Source organism: Tachysurus fulvidraco, chromosome 14 (assembly GCF_022655615.1).
Source record: "Tachysurus fulvidraco isolate hzauxx_2018 chromosome 14, HZAU_PFXX_2.0, whole genome shotgun sequence".
Lineage (NCBI taxonomy): Eukaryota > Metazoa > Chordata > Actinopteri > Siluriformes > Bagridae > Tachysurus > Tachysurus fulvidraco.
Window position 1 is genome coordinate 21,326,540 of NC_062531.1, and position 25,614 is coordinate 21,352,153.

Genomic DNA, 25,614 nt, shown 5'->3' on the forward strand with positions numbered 1-25,614 from the left:
TGAGCAGTAGTATCGGGAAGTGTAGGAGAAATATGGGAGAGAGAGAATGACGAAAGGAAAGAGTATGAGAGTTTCATAAGACGGGGGGTGGGGGGGAATGGGTGAGTTGATTAGAGTCATGGAACAACTTCACTTTTGTATCAAACCTTAATACAGTGAAATTTTAAAAAGACAACCAGATGCGGATGCTGGATCACACAGAATACAAACCAAAAACGTACCAAATACCCATCATGCCTATCCATGCAGAGGGACCACATACAAAGCAAACTCCACCACAAATAACACAGAAACAACAAGATCCAATATGGAGCTCACTCAGTCAGATATTCAGTGGCTGAGGTTTTCATTTTCTTCCAAACCAATTTATAGAAAATCGTTATTCTGATGCACTAGTTGGGAGCATATCACCGTGCACACAGGCATGAAACACAGAGATGTTTGGGGGATGGAGATCATGCAAGTCTGAGCCGCACTTTTTTTTTCTAGGCGGGATACTTGGGGCAGACATGCGAGGTGAGTGAAGTGGTCACTTTTGTGATGGATTTGTTTGGGCGAAAGCTAAAGATACAGACCTCTGCTCCACTCAGACTTACTTCCATTGTACTGTCAAGGGAACCAACGCTGTTTCTGCGACCTCGTTTCCCTGCATCCAATTATGACATGTCAAGGGCCATCACAAGCTGTGTGTTCCCTTGTATGTGTGTGTACAGTTCTAAGTGTGAATGATCTAGCATTTACTTCTGTTTATGCAGTCTTACTGTAAAAACATACAGTATAGCATATGAATGATTCAATTAGAGTATTTTGTTTGCTTCCACTTATTGACATGTTTTGTTTTGCGTGTTTCTCACCTGAATCAGACAGGTCCCTAAGCGAGGAGCTGAGAGCAGTGCGTTTCAGGCCTTCACTGGGTGAATAATTATCATCCAAACTAGATCTTCCAATGCTGCCATTCACAACTTCGTTTTTGACTCCGCCCACACCTCCACCCACCACACTGCTGCTAAGAAGGCTTGGCCGCATCACACCTTTTTGCTTCTCAAGCTCCGCTGCAGGAAAAAAAGAACAACGTGTTAGAGAAAGACGAACAGAAGTTATACCGGGGCAGTGGAATACTACACTGTCACTGATTTTCAATTTGATAAGACGTGCCATAATCCTTGGTGGGTTTGTTTACAGATCCAAGGTCCACTGGCTGACCACTTTAAGTAAGTCTATGTGAATACATAAACCATAATAATAAATAAATAAGTAAAATAGGACTGCCGAATTTGATACAGAGGATGAATGTCTTATGTGACTGATCCTGTGGCAATTCATAGCCCCTTTCCTCAAAAAAGACTTTACCATGTTTTAATGTCTTATTGTATGACTCGTATCCACCATGCAGTGGTCAGAATGAATAAAAACCATGCACTTCACTAAAGTTAACAACAGAGGGAGCTGTACTCACATTCAACCCTGTATTTCTCCATCTCCTGCACCTCTGCAATGCTCTCTCTCAGGTCACTCACGAAGCGTGTGCGGTCCTGCTGACTTGGTGCATTGAAAACAATTAGCACCTTACGTTCACCACCTGGGATTGCTGAAGTTAGCCTGATGCCATGAGGGTAGTCTAAGTAAGAAATGAAGCAGTAAGATGCCTTTAGCTATACTTTCACTTTTGAACTTAGGAAACAAGCAGAAATATAGTCGTACGCAAAAGTTTAGGAACCCCTGACAATTTCCATGATTTTCATTTATAAATATTTGGGTGTTTGGATAAGCAGTTTCATTTTGATCTATCAAATAACTGAAGGACACATCAAAACGAAATTAAACAGGTGCATAAATTTGGGCACCCCAACAGAAAAATCACATCAATATTTAGTAGAACCTCCTTTAGCAGAAATAACAGCCTCTAGATGCTTCCTATAGCCTGTAATGAGTGTCTGGATTCTGGATGAATGTATTTTGGACCATTCCTCGCTACAAAAGATCTCCAGTTTAGTTACAGTAGGTTTGATGGTTGCCGAGCATGGACAGCCCGCTTCAAATCACCCCACAGATGTTCAATGATATTCAGGTCTGGGGACTGGGATGGCCATTTCAAAACATTGTACTTGTTCCTCTGCATAAATGCCAGAGTAAATTTTGAGCAGTATTTTGGGTCATGTTTTGGGTCGTTGTCTTGTTGAAATATCCAGCTCCGGCATAACTTCAACTTTGTGACAGATTCCTCAAACATTATTCTCAAGAATTTGCTGATATTGAGTGGAATCCATGCAACCCTCAGCTTTAACCCGATTCCCAGTACCGGCACTTGCCACACAGCCCTACAGCATGATGGAACCGGCACCAAATATTACCGTGGGTAGCAAGTGTTTTTCTTGGAATGCTGTGTTCTTTTGCCGCCATGCACAACACCCCTTGTTATGACCAGATAACAATCTTTGTTTCAAACTCAATCTTTGTTTCATCACAAAATGAAACTGGCTTGTCCAAATGTGCGTTTGCATACCTCAAGCAACTCCGTTTGTGGCGTGTATGCAGAAAAGGCTTCTTTCACATCACTCTCCCGTACAGCTTCACCTTGTGCAAAGTGTGCGGGAATTGTTGAACGATACACAGTCTGTGGGCTGTTTTTGACCGTTCTCACCATCCTTAGCCTTTGCCACAGTGGACACTGACAATTTATATCTCTGCGATAACTTTTTGTAGCTTTCCCCTAAACCATAATGTTGAACAATATTTGTTTTCAGGTCATTTGAGAGTTGTTTTGAGGCCTCCATGTTGCCACTCTTCAGAGGAGAGTCAAAGAGAACAACAACTTGCAATTGGCCACCTTAAATACCAGGATGTACCTGTCTATGAAGTTCAAGGCTTAATGAGCTCACCAACCCAATTGTGTGTTCCAATTAATCAGTGCTAAGTAGTTACTATTCAAATTTATTTCATTTAATTCAAATTTATGCACCTGTCTAATTTTGTTTTGATGCATATTGCACATTTTCTGTTAATCCAATAAACCTCATTTCACTACTGAAATATTACTGTGTCCTTCAGTTATATGATAGATCAAAATGAATTTTCTGATCCAAACACCCAAATAAATAAAAGTCGTGGAAATTGTCAGGGGTTCCTAAACTTTTGCATACGACTATATATAAACGTGCAAATCTTACAGGAGTTTTGGAACATATGAACTTGCATCTCCACCAAAGGAAATGACTGCCGGAAACTGTATGTCACAGAGGTTTTCTTCTTCTGGAAGATCTTTGTTACCTGTGAGATGATGAACATAACAATGAGCATAATATGACCCAGCTTTCACATGAGGAAAATGAATGAGTTGGCTGTTATTGACAAGCGTACCACCAACAGGTCGTTGAAGAGGAACACCTCTCTCTGATGTACACCTGTGCGCTGTGGTCTGTTAGGGTCAGGAACCTCGTAAAGCTGGCAGCAGCACACCAGCCTGCGGTGTGGAAGAGACAGGACCTGCAGAACAAGTATTGCGTAACAAGTTCAGCAAGAGTTGTAGCATAATTGACTCATTAACTTTGACAGAGGAAGCTAAAGTGCATTTGCAAGAAATCATGACTAATGTAATGTAAGATATACGCACTGGTTTCTTGCCCACAATGACTCTCTCTACAGCCTGGACCTGGGAGACATGGTCATCATTGGTCCTTAGTTCCCACTTCTGAATGCGCTGGTAGATCCCCACCAGCAGGTCACGTGGGATATCCTGTCCATTATCTACACCTGAAGGACACAGTGTGCTTACTGTTAGTACTTTTACTGAACATTTGTTACATTAATTAAGCTTATAATATACACAAGAAAAGTATTGTAAACAGGCCTAAATATGACTCTGTATGTGGCTATATGTGTATGTAGTAGGTACATGTGCAAATATGCCTGAAATGTCACCTCGCAGGTTCTTAATAAAGTCATCCAACTTCATCTTCCTGTCTGGTTTGACGCTTGGGCTGTACATGTCTGTGTTGAGGAGGATGATGGCAAAAGCCAAGATGAAGATAGTGTCAGGATTCTGGAACTGCCTCACCAGTGCAGGGTTACACACACAGTACCTCTGACTGAAAGGGAAAAGAGGAAGATTGAAATAAACAAAAATTTCTAAATACTCTACTAACTATCACGTACTAATACTGAGGTTCATGTACATTAATGCAGAAACAGATAAAAAAAAAAAACACCTGAAAGCCTCAATAAGTCGTTCCACTTTTTGGGCCTCTCCTTGCACCTTGATCTGGGCTTGAAACTTCCTTAGAGCATCATCTAGATCCATTCCTGAGAAATCCATCTCGTCCACCACACAACTGTAATATGGATAGAAAACATAGATGAAATCTTTATAAAAACACTTTTTTTTTGCATTTGCTGTAGAGCCTTTTCATACAGACGTATTTATGTAAATTATTTACTGAATGTTTTTGTACACAATTTCTCAGCTCATGCATCACACTACAAAAGGTACTGTAACCCTCAGGATACTTTTATGTCTTTAAATAGGTTTCATTCTGTATTTACTGACTCGAGGACATCCTTGTTGAACTGCTTCTGTCGGTTGCCCAGAAACTCCCCAATCATCTGTCGGCTAAGGCCTTTCCTCTCTAGAATAAAGCGGGCGATGCCAATGGGTGTGTCTGACACAAAGCCACGCTCTATCAGGTACTGAATGCCCTTCTCTGGTTTCCTGTAGTAAAGAGAGATACAGTTGAGTTTAATGTACCAAAAATGATTATTGCCTAAATTACAAATAGTAGTAGGTAGTAAGTTTTAGTATATAATGTATATAATAAAAGTCCACCATAAAGTGAGTCCAGCTATATATTGTACACATTTAACCAATTTTCTTAAAGCCATTGAACAAGAAGTTTAAATAATTAATTAAGTGATAAATAATGAATTCTTTATTTCCCAGAAATAATAATATCATTGAGGATCTCGCATTTTTATGCTTATTTATGATTTTGCCTTTAAAGAACAGATCCCCATACTTTTGTCCATTTTGCTCACTTGTTGAAGAGGTTGAGTCCAATGCGATACTGTCTTCTCTGTGCCACGTCATTGTTGAAAGCAGGAGAGTCCCAGCTGTGGCGACTCTCTCTCTGGTATGTCTGCTTGCCCAGAGGTGGCAGTGGTTCACGCAGGCTGTCCCTGGATGATGAGCCAGAGCTGCAGTTAATGGTTTCGTTGGAGTTTGTGGTGGAGTTTAGTGAGTCATTGTCACCATCTGAGCAACACTGCTGATCCAAGCCACCAGAAGGTAGCTGTGCAGAAGAGGAGGATGAGAGTGGCGTAGTGGGGGGTTGCTGGGGGGATGAAGAAGATGATGGAGTGTCAGGATACTGGTGATGATGGTGGTGGTGATGGTGGTGGTGGTGATGAGTCACATGGTGCGGGATGTGTGTTGCTATTGGGTGGCTAGCCGGACGTGTTTGGCCTTGCGCTTTGGCGTTGGGATTGTGCTTTAGCGTGCCTTGAGGGGAACCCCCACTTGAGTCCTGCTCATACACCAGCTGCCGGCCTAGGGAACCACGGTCTGAACGGTCACTCATGTCCACTGAGCTGTCGCTGGGTGGCTCGATTGTGAGTAGAGGCAAATGTGCCCCTCGGAGGCGATAATCTCTGCACTCTGTACATGGCGTGCTGCGCCGACTGTTGCTGCTGCCACCTCCCTCAGTGTCTCGGCTGTCTTCTCGCCCTCCAACACCTCCGGTCATACCCCCCCAGAATTCAGTGTCTGTACTGCTTGGTGCCCGGTCCAGAGAGAGTGGTGATGAGGGCAAACCATCATCCATGTAGAGTGTGACATCGCTGTATGACGTGGCCGTGCTATCCTCGTGCATGCTCAGGCCACCTCCTGTGCTGCCTCGCTCCCGCTCACCCAGTCCCCGACGGAGAGACGGGTGGCTGTTGCTGCTCCAGATGCACTCACCAAAGTCGTCTACAGCCCCACTGTCCCCGAGGCCGTCCTGTGAGTCGTCTCTACCTGGACGGCATGCTAGCGCATCGTCAATGGAATCAGCCAGGGACTTCACCTTAAATTGAAACAATGATGCATCAATTGTATCAATTATAAACCTTGAATATTTATCTTGCGTATGTAATGCATGAATATTGAGTCCAAAAGCCTGTGTTGAGAAACCTTCAGTCAGAGCAGTTAGAGACTATAACAATTCAAGTTGTTTATGTTTACTACTGCTACATACTGCCCCCACCTGTTTGGAGAAGGAGTCCTCTAAATGGGTATATTCTGGTTGTGCAGGTGAATCAGGCTCCAGGTCAGGTGAATGTGGAGGGCCCATTCCAGGACTGTGGCAGGTCTGAGGCTGTGCTTGAGGCTGGCGGTCCTCAAAGGAGTACTGCATACGCATGTTGGACAGGATGATGCGTCTTGTCATGCGGCTCTCGGAAGCTGAGCTGCGCAGGCGCTCGAAATTCTTGTTCATGCGATACTGACGGAAGGCAGTCTGGATGGTGCGTGCTGCTCGTCTGCTCAGAAAGTAGCCACCGTATTTCCTCTCCAGCATTTCCACCTGGAAAATACCATAGGATTAACTTGTCTATAAAAACCCAATGTGCTGCACAAGATGACACAAATCTTATGGAGAGCTGGTTCTGGAGCAATTTGACTATCAAAGTAGAAGATGGAAGAACTGGGGAAGACTTAAAAAGGGATGTCATTCTATTTTGGCATTGGTTCTCACCACATTATATCAAAACCTTACTGAAGATGGTTAAAGTATGCCACTAACTACTCTAGTCACCATCATTGTTTTTATCTACTGAGGCTTAGCATGATATCATAACCGCTGTACCTTCTTGTCCTGGAGGTCAGTTGAGAGCTCATAGCTGTCAGACAGAGCCTTGCACTTCTTGTTCTCCTCCTCCTCCTGTTTGCGTAAGGCCAAACTAGCTGGCTGGTTACGGGTGTGCTGAGCCCAGGTGAGGCAAACTGGGCTTGGGGGGCCCACAATCGGCCCTCGAGGGCCTGGGGGGCCACAACTTCCTTCCCGGTAGCAGTCAGAGCGATGCTGATAAGGAGCTTTGCTGCTGTCTGAAAAGGGATTTGACTCTGAGACACGAGGCTCGTCATCAACACTGCATTTGGAGAAAGACACAGAATAAAAAAGGAAGTTTTAAATGTGAAACACTGTATAAAGACATGAGATAAAAATCACCAACTCAAGCAATTCAGAAGTACAAGTATGATTTTCCCACGACTTTGCATTTACAGTAGATAAGAGTCAGAGACTCGCAAAAGCTGTCAGAACAGATGAACAACACCAATAAAAGTTAAGTTCTACAAATACTAACGCCTTACCTAATTTTTCTTAGGTTACACACCTTATCTATACTAGATAGCTTTTATAATGTTTGGTCTACTAATGTCATGTTGCCTGTAAGAACCGGACATTAAATAGGAAGCTGTAATAATATAAGCTTTTTTGTATACAGTTTTAACCAGACTTACTTGTAGGCTTCAGCCTCCTGAAGCGTATCTCCTTTCCTGCTTGGTAACATTTATGGTTTCAAATATATAAATACAGTCACAAATATACAAAGCAAAATTACCACAGCACTGTGCTTGCCATTTGGTCAGTTCAACAACTCCCCAGTGCAAAAGTATAGCCAACCATACTGCTTATGACAAAATTACAACTCACAAAGTCCTCTTATCTGGAAATAATAGGAGTGCGTAGGCAGTCACTGTTTCCCCAGGGCCAATGCCCATGTCAGGTTTGCGACAGGAAACATTGCAGCATGTGACTGCAGGGAGTGACACATATTTCCAGCAGTGTGGATCCAAAAGCCTGATGGAGCAAGTGTCATTACCTCTAATGAGCCTTTACGCATTAAACAGCACTTTATGTGCATATCCAGTGCTTCATTATGCTATTATGTACAGTATATCTTCTCATTCTAATATACCGATACACACTATATCCTAAGGCACAATGCTGCACTTTTCACCTCATAACCACAAGTACTGTATATAACACCAGAACAGAAAGGCAATAACAATGTCTCTACTATAAACGACTATAAAAAAAAAAGAATTCCTTATAACCAGATATTTTAACTTACTGTACAGCCATAGATCAACACACACAAGCAGACACATGCCCATACAGACACATGTTCAAGTAGTGAACAAGCAAAAGATTTCCCACGGTGAAAACCCAAGTTCAATAATCCACTAGTTCTACGAGTTTGTTGCTTCAAACAGACTCAGCCGCTATGAAGAAAAAGTCAGAAGGTCATCACCACATGGTCACATGTCTACGTACCTCCCTTCCTGCCTCCCTCCTTCTTGCTTTTCCAATTACACAAAGTGTCCTAGAGCAATGTGCATACATAAATGTTTTGCAGTGACTAAGAAGTGTGCCACTGTAAACTTTTAGAAGTTATATACTGTATTTGGTCTTATTATAAAGGGAAAAATCTTTTAATAGCTTAAATTAAGAAATGGGTGTGGAAAAAGTTTGAAAATAGAGCAAATAGTAATAAAAGGAAGTAGATAGAGGATTTGGAGTATAGTGTGATAGACTGTCTTAGTGTCGTTCTACGGAGTTTTTTGCCCATTTGCTGTTATGTCTGCTTTGCCGTTTCTGTGTTTACATGTCCAGAGTTCATGTGGTTTCCTGTGTTTGTGAGGTGTTAATGGACAAGAGAGCATCTGGCAGGAAGAGTGACTGGCTGTTCCAGCCTTGGCTGCTTTGCTCAGCTTTGACACATACTGTAGTGTATAAATGTCCCTTAGTGGTAAATGTTTGACGTTATTCTTCTTGGGTGTGACAGGACACACAGGGTGGCATATTACAAATCCTTAAGAATATATTTAACAAGCTGAACCTGATAAATGTATTGTTGTTATACAATCTGTCTCCATTAAGGAAATAAATAATATTTACAAATAATCTACAATTCTTTCATCAATATTTGATTTATATTAACTTTGGTTTAATTTGCTATACAGATGATGTATAGTATTGATCTGTATGATGTATCATTTGCTACGAACAGAAAATCCTTTATCCAAATCTTAAATTCTTCATCCAAAGTTCAATCTTTTCTGAAGGTTTGTCTCTTTATGGGCACCAAATGTAACTGTAATGCGAGAAATATGTGAAAATTTTGACCTTGTGGGGGTGAAAAAATACAAAAAACTCAAAAGCAAAAAAAGAATTTCTTTTGATTATTCTGATTACTGCAGGGTCAAGGATAGATGTAAGCGTAGGCATAGTGTTATGCAGCTACATTAATACACAAATCAGTTGAAATCATTTACAAAAATATGATGCCTGTGTGTGTGTGTGTGTGTGTGTGTGTGTGTGTGTGTGTGTGTGTGTGTGTGTGTGTGTGTGTGTGTGTGTGTGTTCAAGTCAGACTTTCCCTTCACATTACCTGTTTTAATCCTCAGCTCCTGCCACACTCCCTGACCACCCACACACACACACACACACACACACACACACACACGCACACACACACACGCACACACACACACACACACACACACACACACACGCACACACACACACACACACACACACACACACACACACACACACACACACACACACACACACACACACACACACACACACACAGGGAAAAAGGAATCTGAGTTGCTTAGAGACAGTTGCTGTGAAACCAGTGTGGGAGGAGAGACAGTCCTTCGAGAAAGAAAAAAAAAGATGGAGTTGCTATGGTTACTAAGGTTTTGTACAGCGAGTGTTTTTCTACACAAGTTGCGAATATTGTGAAAATGATTTACAGTGTTACATTTGGCAGCAGATTATTAATGTAACAAACAAACAAACATTAAATTACTTGATAATTCCACTCAAATCCCAGTGAGTAGCATGCACTGCTATGTTTTTTTGGTAGTGCAGGTTTTCAGTATCGGTGTAACAGTTAAAGCGCAATAAACAAAGTGTAAACAAAACCCTGCAGTTAAAACAGAATTCCAAATAGCAGGACGCTGTATCGTGTAATAGCTTTTTATGTTTAACTGCTTACACTGTAGTTCTGCAGCTGGAAATTTAAATCCCATTAAATTCTCATAGAAAATGAAATATTTCTGGATTTAAAAAAAGCCAAAAATGAAACTCCGTCCTCTCCTACACAAGAGTGCTAAGGGGACTTGGAGTCAAAGCAGCTGTATAAGGTGTACTGTAGGAGAAATATTGCTTTCAGGATGAAGCAAATAAGACCAAAACAATCCTCAGAACTGATTAACCATTCACCTGTACATCTTGCTTGAGAAAGCCACATTCTTCAGGCTGGACTCCAAGAATGACTTCAGCCTCAGGTCACAATGCATGACGGATTACAGTACTATTTACATTTCTGGCATTATCCAAAGGGACTTACATGTTTTTATTGCAATTTATACGACTGAGCAATTGAGGCTTAAGAACCTTGTTCAGGGTCTTAGCAGTGGCAGCTTGGTGGACCTGAGATTTGAACTCATGACCCTCTGATCAATAGTTCAATACCTTAACTACTAGGCTACCACATCCCTCATTTTACAAGGGAGTGGTTGCTCAGTGATTAAGACACTAGTATTCTGATTAGACGGTTGTGAGTTCAAATCCCATAGACCAAGCTGCCACTGCTTGTCCCTTTAAGCAAGGCCCTTAACCCTCAAATGCACAGCTGTAGAAATAAGTCTTTCTGGGTAAGGGTGCCTGCCAAATGCAGTAAATGCAATAAAATGTGCTTAAAAGACATTTTAAATACATGATTGTATTTAATTTGTTGGCTTATAGCTACCACCTTATCCTCAAATACATATATCATATATATCAATAAATAAATATAAATATATTAATATTGGTAAAAAGTATGTTCATCACAACATTGCTGTTTCTCCAGGATCGCATGCAGACTTCCATGTGCTGTGCGACCTTGAGTTATCATTTGCAAAGTGATGATAGATAAGCAAAATGAGCAGCTAAAAAGCACTGGCATGAAGTAAAGAACGTCACGAGTTTATTTTTAGATTGTTCATTTGATCCGTTTCCTGTTTGTAAACATGTTCATGCATGCTGCCTTCAAAAGTCAGCAATTTAGAGGGTTAGAAATCCAAACTGTTGTTTTTTTGGGGTTTTTTTTAGATACTTGTTAAAAGGTATAAAATGTTTCAAATGCACTGGTCACAATACAAATAAGCCAAATGTAATGAAACTGGTTTGATTGATTTGCATTTCCAAAGGTGTTTACAGTAGTTAAGAGCTAAATGATTTAGCCAGACTGCACTCTTAAAAAAACTATAAATGGTTAAAAAACAGCTGTAGAGGGACCTTGGACCATTCATCCATGCAAAACTCTTTTATATCATTGGCCTTTGGACTGGCCTCCTCACTTCACACCATCGTTGTTTATAATGGACTAAATACAGTGGCTCAGAGGTCACTGCAATACACTTACTTTAGCCATTTCTGTGTATAATCACTATCCACAGGAATACTTGTAGCTCTGCTTATGTGTGCTATTATCCAATCAGCCAATAAAGTTTCAGCAGCACAATGCATAAAATCATAAGGGTAAAGCTCAAGAGCTTAAAGTTTACTTCAAACATCTACAGTATAACGGAGAAAATGTTATCTTGGTGACATTGACTGTGGTATGTTTGTTGGTGCCAGAGAATGTCTGGTCTTTTTTTCTAATCTTCAGCAGTCTAGTTTGAGTGAATCTGTGCCCAGGGTAGCCTTAGATTCTGTTCTTAACTGATTGGAGTGGAGCCTGATGTGATCTTCTGCTGCTTAGAGTGTTCCTCGTGGATGCCCCCTGGAGTCAAAACTAAAATAAAAAACTGAAACTCTACTACTTTCTTCAGCTTCTGTTGAAAGTCCAAAATGTTGTGCATTCTGAGATGATTTTCTGCTCACCACACTGGTAAAGAGTGGTTGCTTTATCGTAGCCTTCCTATCAGCCCAAATCAGTATGGCTATTCTCCTTTCAGCTCTCAGGGTGTTTTTGGTTTTAAATTTTCTTTAATTATGAACTTTTCTGGTTTTGAGGAATTCTTAAAATATTCTATGGAGGACACATTAGAGTGGATCCCTATCAAGTAGAACCCTAAAATCACAAGAACCATAAAATTCCTGTAACCTGTGGTTAAGAACATAATATAAGCTCTTCTTGCTTTCAGTTTAAGCTTAAAGTGTTTCTTTTGATGCTCTTCTAGAGACATACACTTGTAAGGTACCAAAGGTTTTTCTGGTATCCATCTGAAACAGCCATAAAGATGTCCTTTGGAGTGTGTTAAACCTTATACATGCTTTATAACAGATCATTCTAAAATTGCTGAAGACAGACAGTCTCACAGGCAAACTTGGACGTTCAGAAAAATCTATGGCAGATACAGTAGCCATCAAGTGGCTTTGTAATATTAATACCCCTTTAAGTGTGCACACCTCTCCTACTGTTACTTTCACTTACTTTTACTGAAGATGTGCTATAAAGAATGTTTTTCAGGAATCTTGTTATGACCTGCTCAACAAGTTTTTTGAAAAAGGAGCTCTAGATGTCTTGTACAGTAATCATGATTCTGCCCTAAATAATGTCTATAATAATATTATTTGAATAGAATGAATAAAATAACCATAAAATTGAGTATCAAATGATAGGTTATTTATATGTAGCCTACAGTTCAGCGCTATGACTGTGTGGACGAACTGCAAGGCAAATATCACAAAAATGCAGTGTGTGAGCAACAGCGCAAGTTCACAGACAGACATGCGGAGCATTCGGATGACGTGTCATCACAGCTTTTCTTTGCTTTTTCTGCCAAGTTATGCAAGAGCAAGCAGGACATCTAAAATTAGGTCGTTTTTTAACAAATGCTTCACACGGAGATGAGGATTGGGAATGGAAACAGGGTGTGTATGTCCAAACACCGGGCCCTCTACTGAAGGATGCGAGTTCAGTAAGAAGTGAGAGTAGAAGTGGGAATATGGGGATTAAAGAGAAACAAAAGCAAAGCAAATTCTTGAAAGCTCATATAGAAGGAAATGTGCAGACTCACATGCTATATACAAGCTTGGTTTCTCTTTCAGCTGCCTCTGCTAGGGGTCTCCGATCTAGAGCATTGATCAACGTTTCAATTACAAGCATTTGGCAGACCTCCTTTCCCAAAGCAACTTATATTTATACAAGGAAGACACTGAGGGTTAAGAGCCTTGCTCAAGAGCAGAGCAGAACACACAACCTGATTAGTAGGTGAGTATATTAACCACTGCACTACCACTTCACTCATAGATTGGTTTGGCACAGGATTTAGAGCAGATGTCCTCTCAGACACAACCCTCCCCAATTGTTCCCCGGGTTGTAGTAGTGAAAGCACCGTAGCCTAACCACTAGTCCTTCAGGGACACTGACACACATTTTCTATATGAATACAATTTGACAGAGACATAACTCATGTTAAAAAACAGATGTATAAAGATTTAGAACAAACAGAATTACCCTCAGTCATAAAGATTGAGCGTGCAAAATATTTTTTCTGACAGAGTCAATAAATCCACTTAACCAAAGGAAAGAAGTTGTTTGTGCTCATATGCTATAATGTGTATAGTAAAAATTCAATGCGCCACTACAGAAAATATATTTATGGCACAGCTTGGCTAAATACTCAGATCTGATTGACAATGCTCTGTTTTAATAAGTAATTGTTGCTATAGTAACCGCTCGTACCCATGGACTTTCCACATCATTTTCTTTTCTTTTTCTTTTTCTTTTTTTTTTTTACTAATAATGTGTTACCTTAAAGGGTACCAATTATTCTGGACTGATTAAGATACATTTTTGTCACCCAATACAAATTATACTATTTCATTGTCCTTTCAATATTGCTCCAATCTGTCCATTCATATCGCACTCCTGTCAGTGTCACTGGTCACTAAAGGATTATGCTGCTTAACTATCTGTTTATAAAGTATATTGTGCAGAAGAGTCTTTCCATTCTGCCTTTTTGAACCAAGTTGGTACAAAATTCATTAGTACCTTAAGGAGAGGCAGATTATTGTGTATGTTATATATGATCTGCTTTTTAACAGAACGGTGAATACACATGTGAGCACGAGAAAGAATCAAAAACAACAACAAAAAAGCTCCCATTATCACATTCTACACTTGACTGCACTGAAATCACTGACATCAGTCAAGGGCTTGGTCTCTGCATTCACATAATGCAGCGCACACACTCTCTCTCTCTCACACACACACACACACACACACACACACACACACACACACACACACACACACACACACACACACACACACTTCAGGAAGTAATATTTAAATAAATCCATGTATCTTTTACATCTTTCTGCAATAAATAAATAAATAAGAAAATTCTCACATGATAGTATAAAAGTTCTTTTTATGAGCTAAAACATTGTGTCATTTAAACATTAAACCTCAGCTCAGTTCCACTAATATACTAGTTGCCCTTTGGTAAAGCATTTTCTAAAGCATAATGTGGTCTGCTTTAAATATGAAATATGTAAACAAGCATCAGTGTGTTTTCATTGAGAACGGTGCTGAAATTTACATGAACACAAAAGTAGAAGTACTACTGAAAGTAAAACTTACCGTCATGTTGAGTTACCAAGAGACTCCATTCAAATCAGTCTGCTGACACTGCACACATACACACACACACCTTATACACACACCCCATTGAGCTATATAGCGACAGTGAGAGAGAGTGTGTGTGTGTGAGGGAGAGAGAGAGAGAGAGAGAGAGAGAGAGAGAGAGAGAGAGAGAGAATGACTAAAAAATGGCTTTTCTTTTCCAGAGTTCATACGGGAATGGTGGGCGTGTGTCAGTCAAGAGGTGGAGCCAAACTCATGAAATTCAGACACTTGCATTACAGAGACAGGTATTAATTACAGCTCTTTGTCATTATGTGTGTGCGTGTGTGAGTGCGTGTGTGTGACGTATAATCAAAGGTGTGTTTTTCTTAGGTATTTCATGCAGTTTCCATTCAGTCCAGCGGCTTAATTTCAACACTGTAGATTGCACATGTTGGATTTTTGTCTTTACTAAAGTACAGTATATCTATTACATCTGTTACATAGGTTATGGATCTTATGGTAAACTGAATGTCATTTGCTTTAACCACTAAACAACAACAACAACAACAACAACAAAAAACAGCATGTGCCTCAAATGTTGGTCCAAACTTTTGGCAGCAATACAGTGCATAGAATCATGCACTTTCAGGGCAATTAAAATTTCTGCCAGGATTATTGATAGAGATCTGCATTTTGGGGTCAATAGGTTTCCACATCTGTAATTAAAATCCAAATCCATGCTAATGAGCTATTTTGAAAGTGTACCTGAAGAAAGCATCTCCAAATCCACACAATAAAAGCCTTCTTACCTACAGAATCAAACCTCACACATGTCTGCTAAACTAAACTCTAATGAAATGCTGCAAGAGTCCACAAGAGAACCCTGGTTGGTCTGCAGCAATTCTCTACTAAGAAGTGGTCTCAGATCGCTTGCTCTGTAATAGCACGAAACACACCTGCAACCAAACCAAACAAATTTAGAAAAATCTGTTGTAAAAGTCCAAATTAGCCAATTTTTCAGTTATCAAACTTATCAATTCAACTCTTATTCAGTTCATATATATTATTTATATATATATTACACCCAGTTGTAAATAAATAATCTGATATATTTGGGCAAAACTATACTAAAATAATACAATAAAATCAGTTCTTGGTGGTGGTATTGTTCTACACCCTACTATATATTTTTGTACACCCTACAATACAGTATAACAGTAACACTTTTAGCACAGGCTGAAATTCAGGTTCAGTATTTTCTTAGTTGGATAATCAGTACTTTAAAGCACTATTACTAAGCATGTTCACAACTGGACAACAGCTTTCAATTCAGTACGTTTAAAATTTGTCACCTCAATAAATAAAAGTTGACTCAGGTAAATAATCCTTCCATACTATTAAGGTGGTACCGATAAATCCTTTTATAGTCAGTGCATAAATACACACACGAGACATTTTCTGGAGCCGTCTGTAACACTTTATTGTCTCACACAGTAATATATGGTTTGCCAAACAGCACACAGTCTAAAACATTGTGAGTTATTAGTTATACCCATAGATCTAATCAGGAAAGGCAAGGGGATATACTTGCTTGTAAACCGATTGAGTGAATATGTTTTTTCTGCAAAATAACAATATTTCATCCATGAAACATGTAACATTAAAAGGATCATGATCACTTTATAGGGAATTTGTATGCAATCTTTGGCAAAACTGATATGGTAATTCCTTACACCTTCAGATCCTACACACCTACAGGCAAAGTAAAGTAGCTCTACATTTAATTTACTACAATTATACATTGATGTATTATATATAAATTATACACATGTTGTCATATCTTTGTGTTTAATCCTTCATATAGAATATAAAACCCAGTCAACCTGCAGTCTGAATCTTTCCAGAAGTCCCTCGCTGTTGTTGCAAGACCATGTTACAGCAGTGCTCACCCTTAATGATCATGACAGAAATGCTATGAATAGATCAGACTCTCGAGGCTGAAATGGATTTACAGATGCACATTTTCTCTTCACAGAGAGATAATAGTGTCATTTAATGGAAATCATTACAGCCAGAAAGCTTTCGTTGTCTCAATGTAAAAAAAAAGTGTTGAAACAGTAACAAAAAGTCCTGTTGTGTTGCGTCCATTGTGAAAGTTACAGACAGGTGGAACTACTGCACGCAGAGCCAGTGCAACAGAACTGATGCACAGAGTCACTGTCCACCTCCTTATCCTCCTCTCTACTCACCAAGGTGAAAAGATGAGTGAGAGACACAGAGAGACAGAGAGAGAAAGAGAACATTCATATCACGCACGTGAAAAAATGGAAAATGTTATTACCATGGGTCAAAGAACAAAAAAGAACAATACAGCACAGAAAAAAGTGACAATGAACATAACCACACATTTCTACATGACATTAAAGATATTTGGTCACAAATCAATGAAAACCCCACTTGGCTTGCAAATGGCCACTAGATGTCAGACATCAGACATTTCAGTTCCTCTGAGGCCAGGGCAGATTTGATCAGCTTACCTGCAGAACTGTTCTTCAAGTCAGCTTGTAAGCTGGAATGTAAATTCAAATCTGATGATTCGTATGCAAAACACCTCTGGAGAAATACCCAAATATATTTATGCGGGTATAAACAAAAACATACACATGCATAATTGTGTAGAAGATTGGATATTATATTAGAGTGCTGTTTAATTCTCAATTCTGATTGGTCAGAAGGTGTTAAATAAATTTCTCTGGCTGCAGCTCTCTGTCACAGTTCCAGGCTTCATTAAAAACCACAGGTTTACATTAATGCAATCATTATAATATATTAGCATTCTATAGTAATGACTGTTTCACAGGGGCATTTATGACATATTTATGCCACACAATCTAAGGCTAATAATAAACAGCTGTTTGTTTTTTTGTGAGAAATTCAAAGTAAACTTTAATTTTGAAGGCATTTCACACGTAACATGACAAGCATTTCATTTAGCTTGACTGTAGCTGCTATAACTGGTTTAGCCATTGTTCCACAATAATAAAAGTAACTATAAATATTTAAAAACTATGTCAGTGTGGGCAAAATGCTGTGGTACAAAAGGAATAAATCACCTTGAGAGATTCTATTCTATTCTATTCCAATTTTATTGTGCTTTCTCCTTGTTCACAGAGCTTTCCACACTGGATGGTAAATGACACAGTTAATGAGAAAGTATTTTTTCCCCCACAGTCTCTTCCTTTCCTTGGGTTGTACTAATGTGAGTTCTATTCTGGTGTATATTTTTCAGGCCAGACATGTGATTTTTTTTTTTGACTCTCCCACAAATATTGTTTGGTGTGTTTGGAGATGGCAGCTTAAGGATGGGTGGAGAAAGAAGTGTAGGAAATGAAGGAACAAAAAGTTAAAGGAGTAGAAATCAGAAATGATTAGCAGTAATTAATCAGAACTCACTCTCTCTCCCTCACACACATTTTCAGCGGGTGAACAATTCACCCATTTTTTTCTGCGGGACTGTATTCTCCTTCCTCTTACATATTTAATATAGTGATGTCTAAAATATACTATACATATCTCACTTGGCTTTATTTCCCAGTGACAGAACAGTCCTCTTTTTTCACACAGGGATGCTGGGTTCCTGCATCTTCCAAAGTGTCACCCGAAGAGCGATAGAAAGCAAAATGAAGGCATGGTGAGAAATAGAACAAAGACATAAGGAGAGTAGAATTAAAGAGACGTTCAGACAAAGGGTTGTATGCTGGGAATGATGAGATAATACAATGAGGTGTGGAATCATGGTTGAATGTAATGGTGTATAATAAAGCAAGGAATATTCCATAAAATAGTAGACTATACCACACCTTGTGCAGGGGAGTGGTGTAACAGGGAAATACAGTGGGTCTAACTGGGAAGCAGAAAGGGAACAAGAAACAATATTTGACTAAAGACGTATTTCCTTAGTTACAGAAACCTAAGAACATTGATTCATCTGGAACTTCAGATGTGTTTCTACAGAAAGAGTTCCTTCAATATATTTTCTGGAATTACATATCTAGTTTTTTGCAAAACAGGGATGATTAGGGTTGCGTGTGAACACTGCATACAGTAATTCACAGAATGACTAACCCTCATGCTTACCTGGAATTAAAGCTTGGGGTTTCTGTTGCTTTTAGATAATTATGAGTCACTGCATTTATTACATTCCTCATAAGCTACAAGTAGAAATGAAAGCAGCAACATAACCTCAGAACGCATAGCTGGGTTTTGTTTAAAAACCAACATTTGTGGTTACAAAAATACAGTGAAACATTTTGTGATATGTGACATTTAAAGTGGTATATGGACACAAGAGAATAGATTGTGAGTGATGCAGGGTAAAGCTGGTAGCCCTTACCTTGGTTTGACAGTGGTCAGAGAGGCAGGAGGCTTGGGCCTACTTGGCCTGGAGGGGCAGCAGAACTGATGATCGTAGCTATGAGCGCTCAGGTGATTGCTGATGAAAGAGGCGTTACAGCGATGGGTAAGGATGGAGAGACTAGGAAATGAGTGCAGTCTTACAGAGACGGGGAGAGTGATGTTACACAGGTGGAGTGAGGGACAGAAATGGACAAAGAGATCAAGTTAATGCAGAGACAGCAATAACAAGCAGATGACAAAGCAACACAAAAACATTTGTCACAGAGGCGATAGACCGTGACTCAGAGTAAGCTACTAACTGAAAAGAAGGATATTTTATCTTGGCAGTGGATATGAAAAAACATGATACAGAAATACTGCACCATTCCAATATGATGTACAATGCTGCAGTGAAAAGCTGTGGTGCTGGTGGTTTTCTTGTGTAATCATGTGTGGTTGTCATGATTAATTGATTAAATTCAATAACCTGCAGTAAGTGAGAGACATAAATCGAGAAACATGGGACATGAGAAGACGTGTGTCGGTTGTGTAGAAATGATGTCACAAGGATTACCTCAAACAGTGAAAGCAACAGATCTGTATAGTCAGGCCATCGAAATGATACTTCAGAGTCCACAGATTCATTTAGAATGGCAGTTTGAGTCTAACCCTGGAGTTATCAGAGTCCTGCATGTATGATGTCTCAGAATGTACCATTCTTTCTAGGTATACTCCATATGTAATACATCCTGCTATAATATATCACTCATCACTGCACTGAAACACTACAAGCTAGTAAGTACATGTTAAAAGAACAAAACCCTGATACCTGTAGGCTCCACAATATTACAGATCTCCCAGGAAGGTTTTTTTTCTAAGGCAACCTCATCTTCCACTCTGAAACAAATGGAGAGTATGTGACTCATTCTATCTGTAAAAGTGGTAGCATTTTAGCACCATGAATGAGCTTTAATTCACATAAGCATGTAAATGCTCTGGGCTGCAAAGCACAGCCAGCTGCTGTCAAAAACACTCATCCAAATCCCCTTGTTTTCCCAAGGAAAATACATTGTTCTTAGAGTCTCAAAGGTTTCTTGAGAAAAATTAATTAAGAAATCTTTTTTTTTATTAAGACACAGCACTTTTGTGGGAAGGTACATGGTTCTGTCCAAACTGTCAGAAAGCACTTTCCTACTGTATTATCATCACACAGGGCTGTTCAATGTTGATAGGTACAACTGCATGCCTGCAAACTCACTTATTCCAAATAAAAAAGAATGAGACAAGATCAAGGGTCAAGAAGCACACAGGATTTTTTTTTCCATAGGATTGTAGGTGATTACACTTTATTATTTGAAATGTGTGCACCAGTATACCATTATAAAAGTGACATAAAAGCAATCACACAAAAGAAACAGAAAAAATAAACCGATTTTTCACAAGTTGATCTAGCTCAACCGTTATGCAGAAAGTCAAGCCAGTAACAACTAGGTTTTGATGTTCGCTCCCAAATATAGTGCTTCTCTGATGTCAGACAAATGACAAACATGATTAATAAAGACTCAGGTCAGGTCTGAGACATCACACAAATACACTTCTATTTGTGAATACATTACTGTTCTAACTGAGCAAACGTTGTCAATCAGTAAAAAGCAGTTATACTGCAGTAATCACCCTGCCGTATATTTTTAGTCTTTTACCTCATATATAATCATGCAAGTTTACTCTCACCTAAAAAAAACTCAAAGTTGGTTTGTTTTTCTTCACCTAGAGAACAACCAAGAACAAGACAGTTGATTTTCCCTGTCAAGACCTTCTGAGAAAAAAATAAATCAAAATCCTGATGAAAATCTTAGAGTGGTTCAGGAACCCTCCGGCTTTGCTGCATCCTTTGATTGAAATGTTTCACTTTCCCCTTAGCAGGGTAACACCGGCTGCCTTTTTGTTAGCCGCAGAAAATTTCACTGGAGGTTTTCAAATGGAAGCAAAACGAATCTGCAGTGCCGGCTGTACCTGATAAATGAAACTAGCAGCTGCTTTGAGCTAATAAATGCTGCCATCTGACCAGTGAGGAAAAAATGAATCTGATAAAGAAAAAAATAAAACCTTGCACAATTCAATTTATTTAAACAATGGCATACATGACCCTAAGCCAAGAAAGCAAAACTGGCTCTTTGTGAGAGCAGATATCACTTTCCTCTGTGTCTTGATTGGATATTTTCAAACTTTCTTCCCCTATTCTCCCCAATTTGCTTTTGCATTTCCCAACCACTAGCTAACTCTGCACTGAGATATGTAAAGGCAGCCACCAAATCTTTCTCTTTCTGTGTCACAGGCCAGAGTAACACAGTCAGAGGAAAGTGTCCTGCCTTCCATGGCATACAGGAGCTGAAAGTCGCCCACGATTGTCGCTGTGATTGTTAGGAAAGAGAGTATGTCATCCCTCCCACCCAGAGAGCACAGCCAATTTTACTCTTGACTCTCTTGATTTGTTTTTCAGCTGAATATCGTTAGTTGCTATAGAGCATGAAAGGTTAAAAAAAAAACCCTTAATTTATGTTGATTCTAGATTCTTTATATCATAAAAACCTGCCATTTTAACAGCCGTGTGTAGACCATTACATCCTTTGTGTAGTGACAAATTACAGTAATTTCAGTACCTTTACCTACAACCTGGGGGGAAAATAGTGTGCAAAAGTGCTAAGGCTTTGCTCTATGATTATAAAGCACTCCAATTAGACGCACATGTTTAGATTGGGTTACGTTGTTTCAGCTAAATGCCTGAATATACAAGTTCCTTGCTCTACCCTAAGATTATTTTTTACCAAATGACCGTCCATTTCTGTCCCATTGACTGTAAAGTGAAAGATTATAAGAAAATAATACCATATACTATTAAAAAAATCAAGATTTAATAATAATGTCTTCTTCAAACCAGTTTCAGAGCATTATTACACATGTAAATTTCCCACCAGGTCCGTCTGTAATTTTTCAGTGTTTATGCATGTTACATAACACCTCTTTACATGTCCACATTCTAAGGGTAGAAATCAATACTGAGTTATAATCAGTATTATAAAGAGATTCTAAATAACACCCAAATTCTGTGCTGAATCAAGACCTCAAATTATTATTGACAACATAATAAAATGTCATATTCTCTCTCTCTCTCTTCCTCTCTCTCTCTCTCCAAACCCCAATATGTTTGCAACAAAGGTAGAAATTCAGTGTGTGTGGAGGAAGAGTGAGTCTCCAGGCGAGCTTCCCAGTGCGGATAGTTATGTAACACTAACAAAGCGAAAGGCTCAGATTCCAAACAGCCACATTTTATTACTACAACACAACCAGCGGCGTTTCTCCTTTAATGTATGAAGAACAGAGTCACCTGAACAGTCCCATATGCAGCCTCACTTCCCTCTTATCCACACATTCAAAAACATGAGCATGAACATTCTGCATGCTCTGCTCAGAGACCACTTAGCCATTCTTCTTCTGAATTCGAGTCTCGCTTGTCTGTAATTAAATACTATCTTTCTTTCTAGCAGAGCTCTCTAATTATAACCCCCAATCTTTCCACACCTACATCCTCCCCCTCTATCACTCCTGTCTTCCGCCTACCCCACTGTTTCTGGCAGGCTGTGGGGTCAGGTTGTGTGTGTGTGTGTGTGTGTGTGTGTGTGTGTGTGTGTGTGTGTGTGTGTGTGTGTGTGTGTGTGTGTGTGTTGTGTGAAAGAGAGAGGGAGAAAGAGAGAGAGAGAGAGCGCGCAGAAGAGACAGAGAGAGAGAGAGAGAGAGAGAGAGAGAGAGAGAGAGAGAGAGAGAGAGAGAGAGAGAGAGAGAGAGAGAAGTACAACATGAAGTACGGGTGACACCCACACACAGAGTCGATACTATGCTTCAGATGGAAGTTTGGAGGTCACACAGGAAGACCAGGGAGGAGCATGAGAGAGTAAGTGAAGAGGTAAGTGGGAGTGAAACAGAAAGAGAGAAGGAAAAGGAGAGAGAAAGAGAGAGAGACAAAATTATGTACAGGAAGACTAAAGAAGGGGTAGACACCTCAATGTAGACAAAGAAGAAAAAGTGAATGTGTGTGTCTGAGAGGGAGGGGGAGAGAGAGAGAGAGAGAGAGAGAGAGAGAGAGAGAGAGAGAGAGAGAGAGAGAGAGAGAGAGAGAGAGAGAGAGAGAGAGAGAGAGAGAGAGACAGAGAGAGAGAGAGAGAGAGAGTGAGTATATCAAAGTGTGGGTGTATGTGTATGTCTTTGTGTGGGTGTTTCTCTCTCTTACACACACATTTACTGTATCTCTCTCTGTGTATATGCATGTGTTTGTAGGTGTGAGTGTGTGTGGAGAGAGAGAGAAAGAGAGAGAGAGAGAGAGAGAGGATGTAAATTCAAATGAGGATTCAGAAAGGCAGATTGATAGATGGTATGGAGAGCTATGCCAGTTTGTGGAAGCTTCTGCAAGTTCAAAAAAAAAAAAGGAACTAAGCACATGCATAGCTGGATGGGCAAAAAATGTGAAGCAACACAGCAAATAAAGGATAAAAGCATGCAAATGATAGTGTTTTGAAAGCAGGAGTAAGTCAAACAGACAGTCAGACAGACAGACAAAAACAGGCATATTTTCTTTCATCTATTCTCCAAAAGTCTTCAAAGGGCCAGATCCTAATATTTTACTTAATGAAATGTTCACTTTTTGGGGTATGAGACAATTTTAGATTTGAAAATGTAAGTTGAGTGCTCTTTAGGGTTATTAGGTCAGCAAGTGAAAAAACTGGCTTTTGGAAAAAAAACCTGTGAGGTCTATAGTCAGTAACTCGGTTAGGTTGCTTCAAAAAAAAATAAATAAAAGGAGCTATGTCAAGAAGCAGCTTTTTTATTATAGGAGTCAGTCGCACTGTTTGTGTCAAAGAACACACCCCCCATGTTCAATGTTCAAGACTATCATTACACACTCAATACAAATCACACTCCATTACTTTTACAATTCAAGTGACCTAAAAAAATGTGTGCTCTCTGCTGATACAGGCATTACCATGCTCCAACACACACCGCTCCTGCTGCTGGCTACTCAGTGGCTGTGGACATGAATGTTCAGCACAGGCGAGTGTCAGGCATTTCACCAGCTAATCACAATGCCATGGCCTTAAATATACCATAACCTTTCATCCATGCAACATGCTAGCTTGCTCAAGTTGTGAAGCGTAAGTGCTTCGTTTGTGATTTACTGAATGGAATTCTGTCTGATGCGCTGCACATCAGATAATCCACATCCACTAGCTTTAAAAACTACTGCAGCTGTCTGGGCCACAATGTGTTGAAACTCTATTAACTATTTATCAAGCTTCATAAAACACCGAGGTAATACATTCCAAAAAGTCATAGTTTAATCTCTGCGGCTTTCACGATACGCCCGTATCAAACTCATTTATCAAGAACAGCAGAGAGATTTTAAATGTACATGTGGGAAAATGTCTTCAGGGGCTGAAGCTCAAATTAGTAGTGGTCTTAAAACAGAGCTGATAACAAGTAAATCAGGCACTGATGATGACAACATGATTAATTAAAAAAACAATTAAAAAAAAAAGAATGAAAATTTTATAGTTAATCGAAAGCTTAACCATAAAACTGTAAAGCAGCTTAATGAATACAAGTCACGCTGTGGTTAGTTAAATGTCGTCACTTGCATTTCCTTTTCATCTGCATGTCCTTTTCCATTTTTTGCCCAGCAGATTTTACAAGTGATGCACAATTCTTCATGAATACAGAATGATGTTTAAAATTAGATGGAGGCTAACTAGCTAAATTATTTCAGGGTTGATTTGCAGGAAGGGATCCACACTTATAACTTTCACTCCCTTAGACACAGGGTCTTAGATACATATTTTTTTTCTGCATCAGTGAATCTTTACCTGTTCTTTCACACAAATCAGCCAATCATGTGGCAGAAGATAAATGCTTCAGTTATGTTGATGAGCTTGTCTGAGTATTTTAGAAACTGCTGATCTCCTATGAATGAGGCAGGTGGGCTACAACAACAACTCCTGTCTGTTCAAAAAAGGCTACAAAGGGCACAGGACCAATGATAAGAGACTGGTAATGACAGGAAAGATGTCATGTGTTTCTTCTCAGGCATACAGGCATTCATAATGAAATGAAACTACAATGTCCGCCACTAAACATAATAGATGTTTTTTTGTTTTTTACTAATAATATGAATAAGATTGAAAAATATGGAGATACTTTGGTAAATAATAAAATATAGATAAATAATAAAAATATGGGGTTTACACAACCCTCCTGTCTGTCATTTTATATACAGTCCCTCACAACCCTTCACTCCACATCCTGATAACATACTAATGCCACAACTTAGCACTCATAAGAGCTTATCAAGAAGCAAACGGGACAGTAGCTGCACTTGTGACAATACTCATAAATCATGAGCTGGATTTTGCATGTTTACAGTATTATATAGTGCACTTGAAAGTGATGTCAAGAACACTCTTGTAAAACTAGGGTGGGCTCAAAGAGTAAAATAAATCATTCAAATCATTTTCAGCTCTATTATCAGATAGAGTTTTAATCATGACATAATTTGAGAAATCT

At 39.4% G+C, this 25,614-nt stretch overlaps 1 protein-coding gene across 9 annotated transcripts in view; it reads right to left on the reverse strand.

Annotated features, from left to right (window-relative positions):
* Nucleotides 1-25,614, reverse strand: part of iqsec2b (IQ motif and Sec7 domain ArfGEF 2b) — a 42,377-nt gene that overhangs the window by 2,381 nt on the left and 14,382 nt on the right. For 2 of the 9 annotated variants that reach the window (XM_047823177.1, XM_047823181.1), the window contains 13 exons: nt 19,004-19,162; nt 6,834-7,116; nt 6,234-6,551; nt 5,029-6,053; nt 4,544-4,705; nt 4,206-4,328; nt 3,919-4,085; nt 3,611-3,750; nt 3,358-3,483; nt 3,168-3,267; nt 1,457-1,618; nt 855-1,052; nt 576-646 (listed from right to left, as the gene is read on the reverse strand). In XM_047823177.1, the coding sequence (XP_047679133.1) occupies nt 576-646; nt 855-1,052; nt 1,457-1,618; nt 3,168-3,267; nt 3,358-3,483; nt 3,611-3,750; nt 3,919-4,085; nt 4,206-4,328; nt 4,544-4,705; nt 5,029-6,053; nt 6,234-6,551; nt 6,834-7,116; nt 19,004-19,162 (3,034 nt within the window). The remainder of the gene's footprint in view (nt 1-575; nt 647-854; nt 1,053-1,456; nt 1,619-3,167; nt 3,268-3,357; nt 3,484-3,610; nt 3,751-3,918; nt 4,086-4,205; nt 4,329-4,543; nt 4,706-5,028; nt 6,054-6,233; nt 6,552-6,833; nt 7,117-19,003; nt 19,163-25,614) is intronic. The other 7 variants (XM_047823178.1, XM_047823182.1, XM_047823184.1 and 4 more) reach the window with 5 other exon arrangements.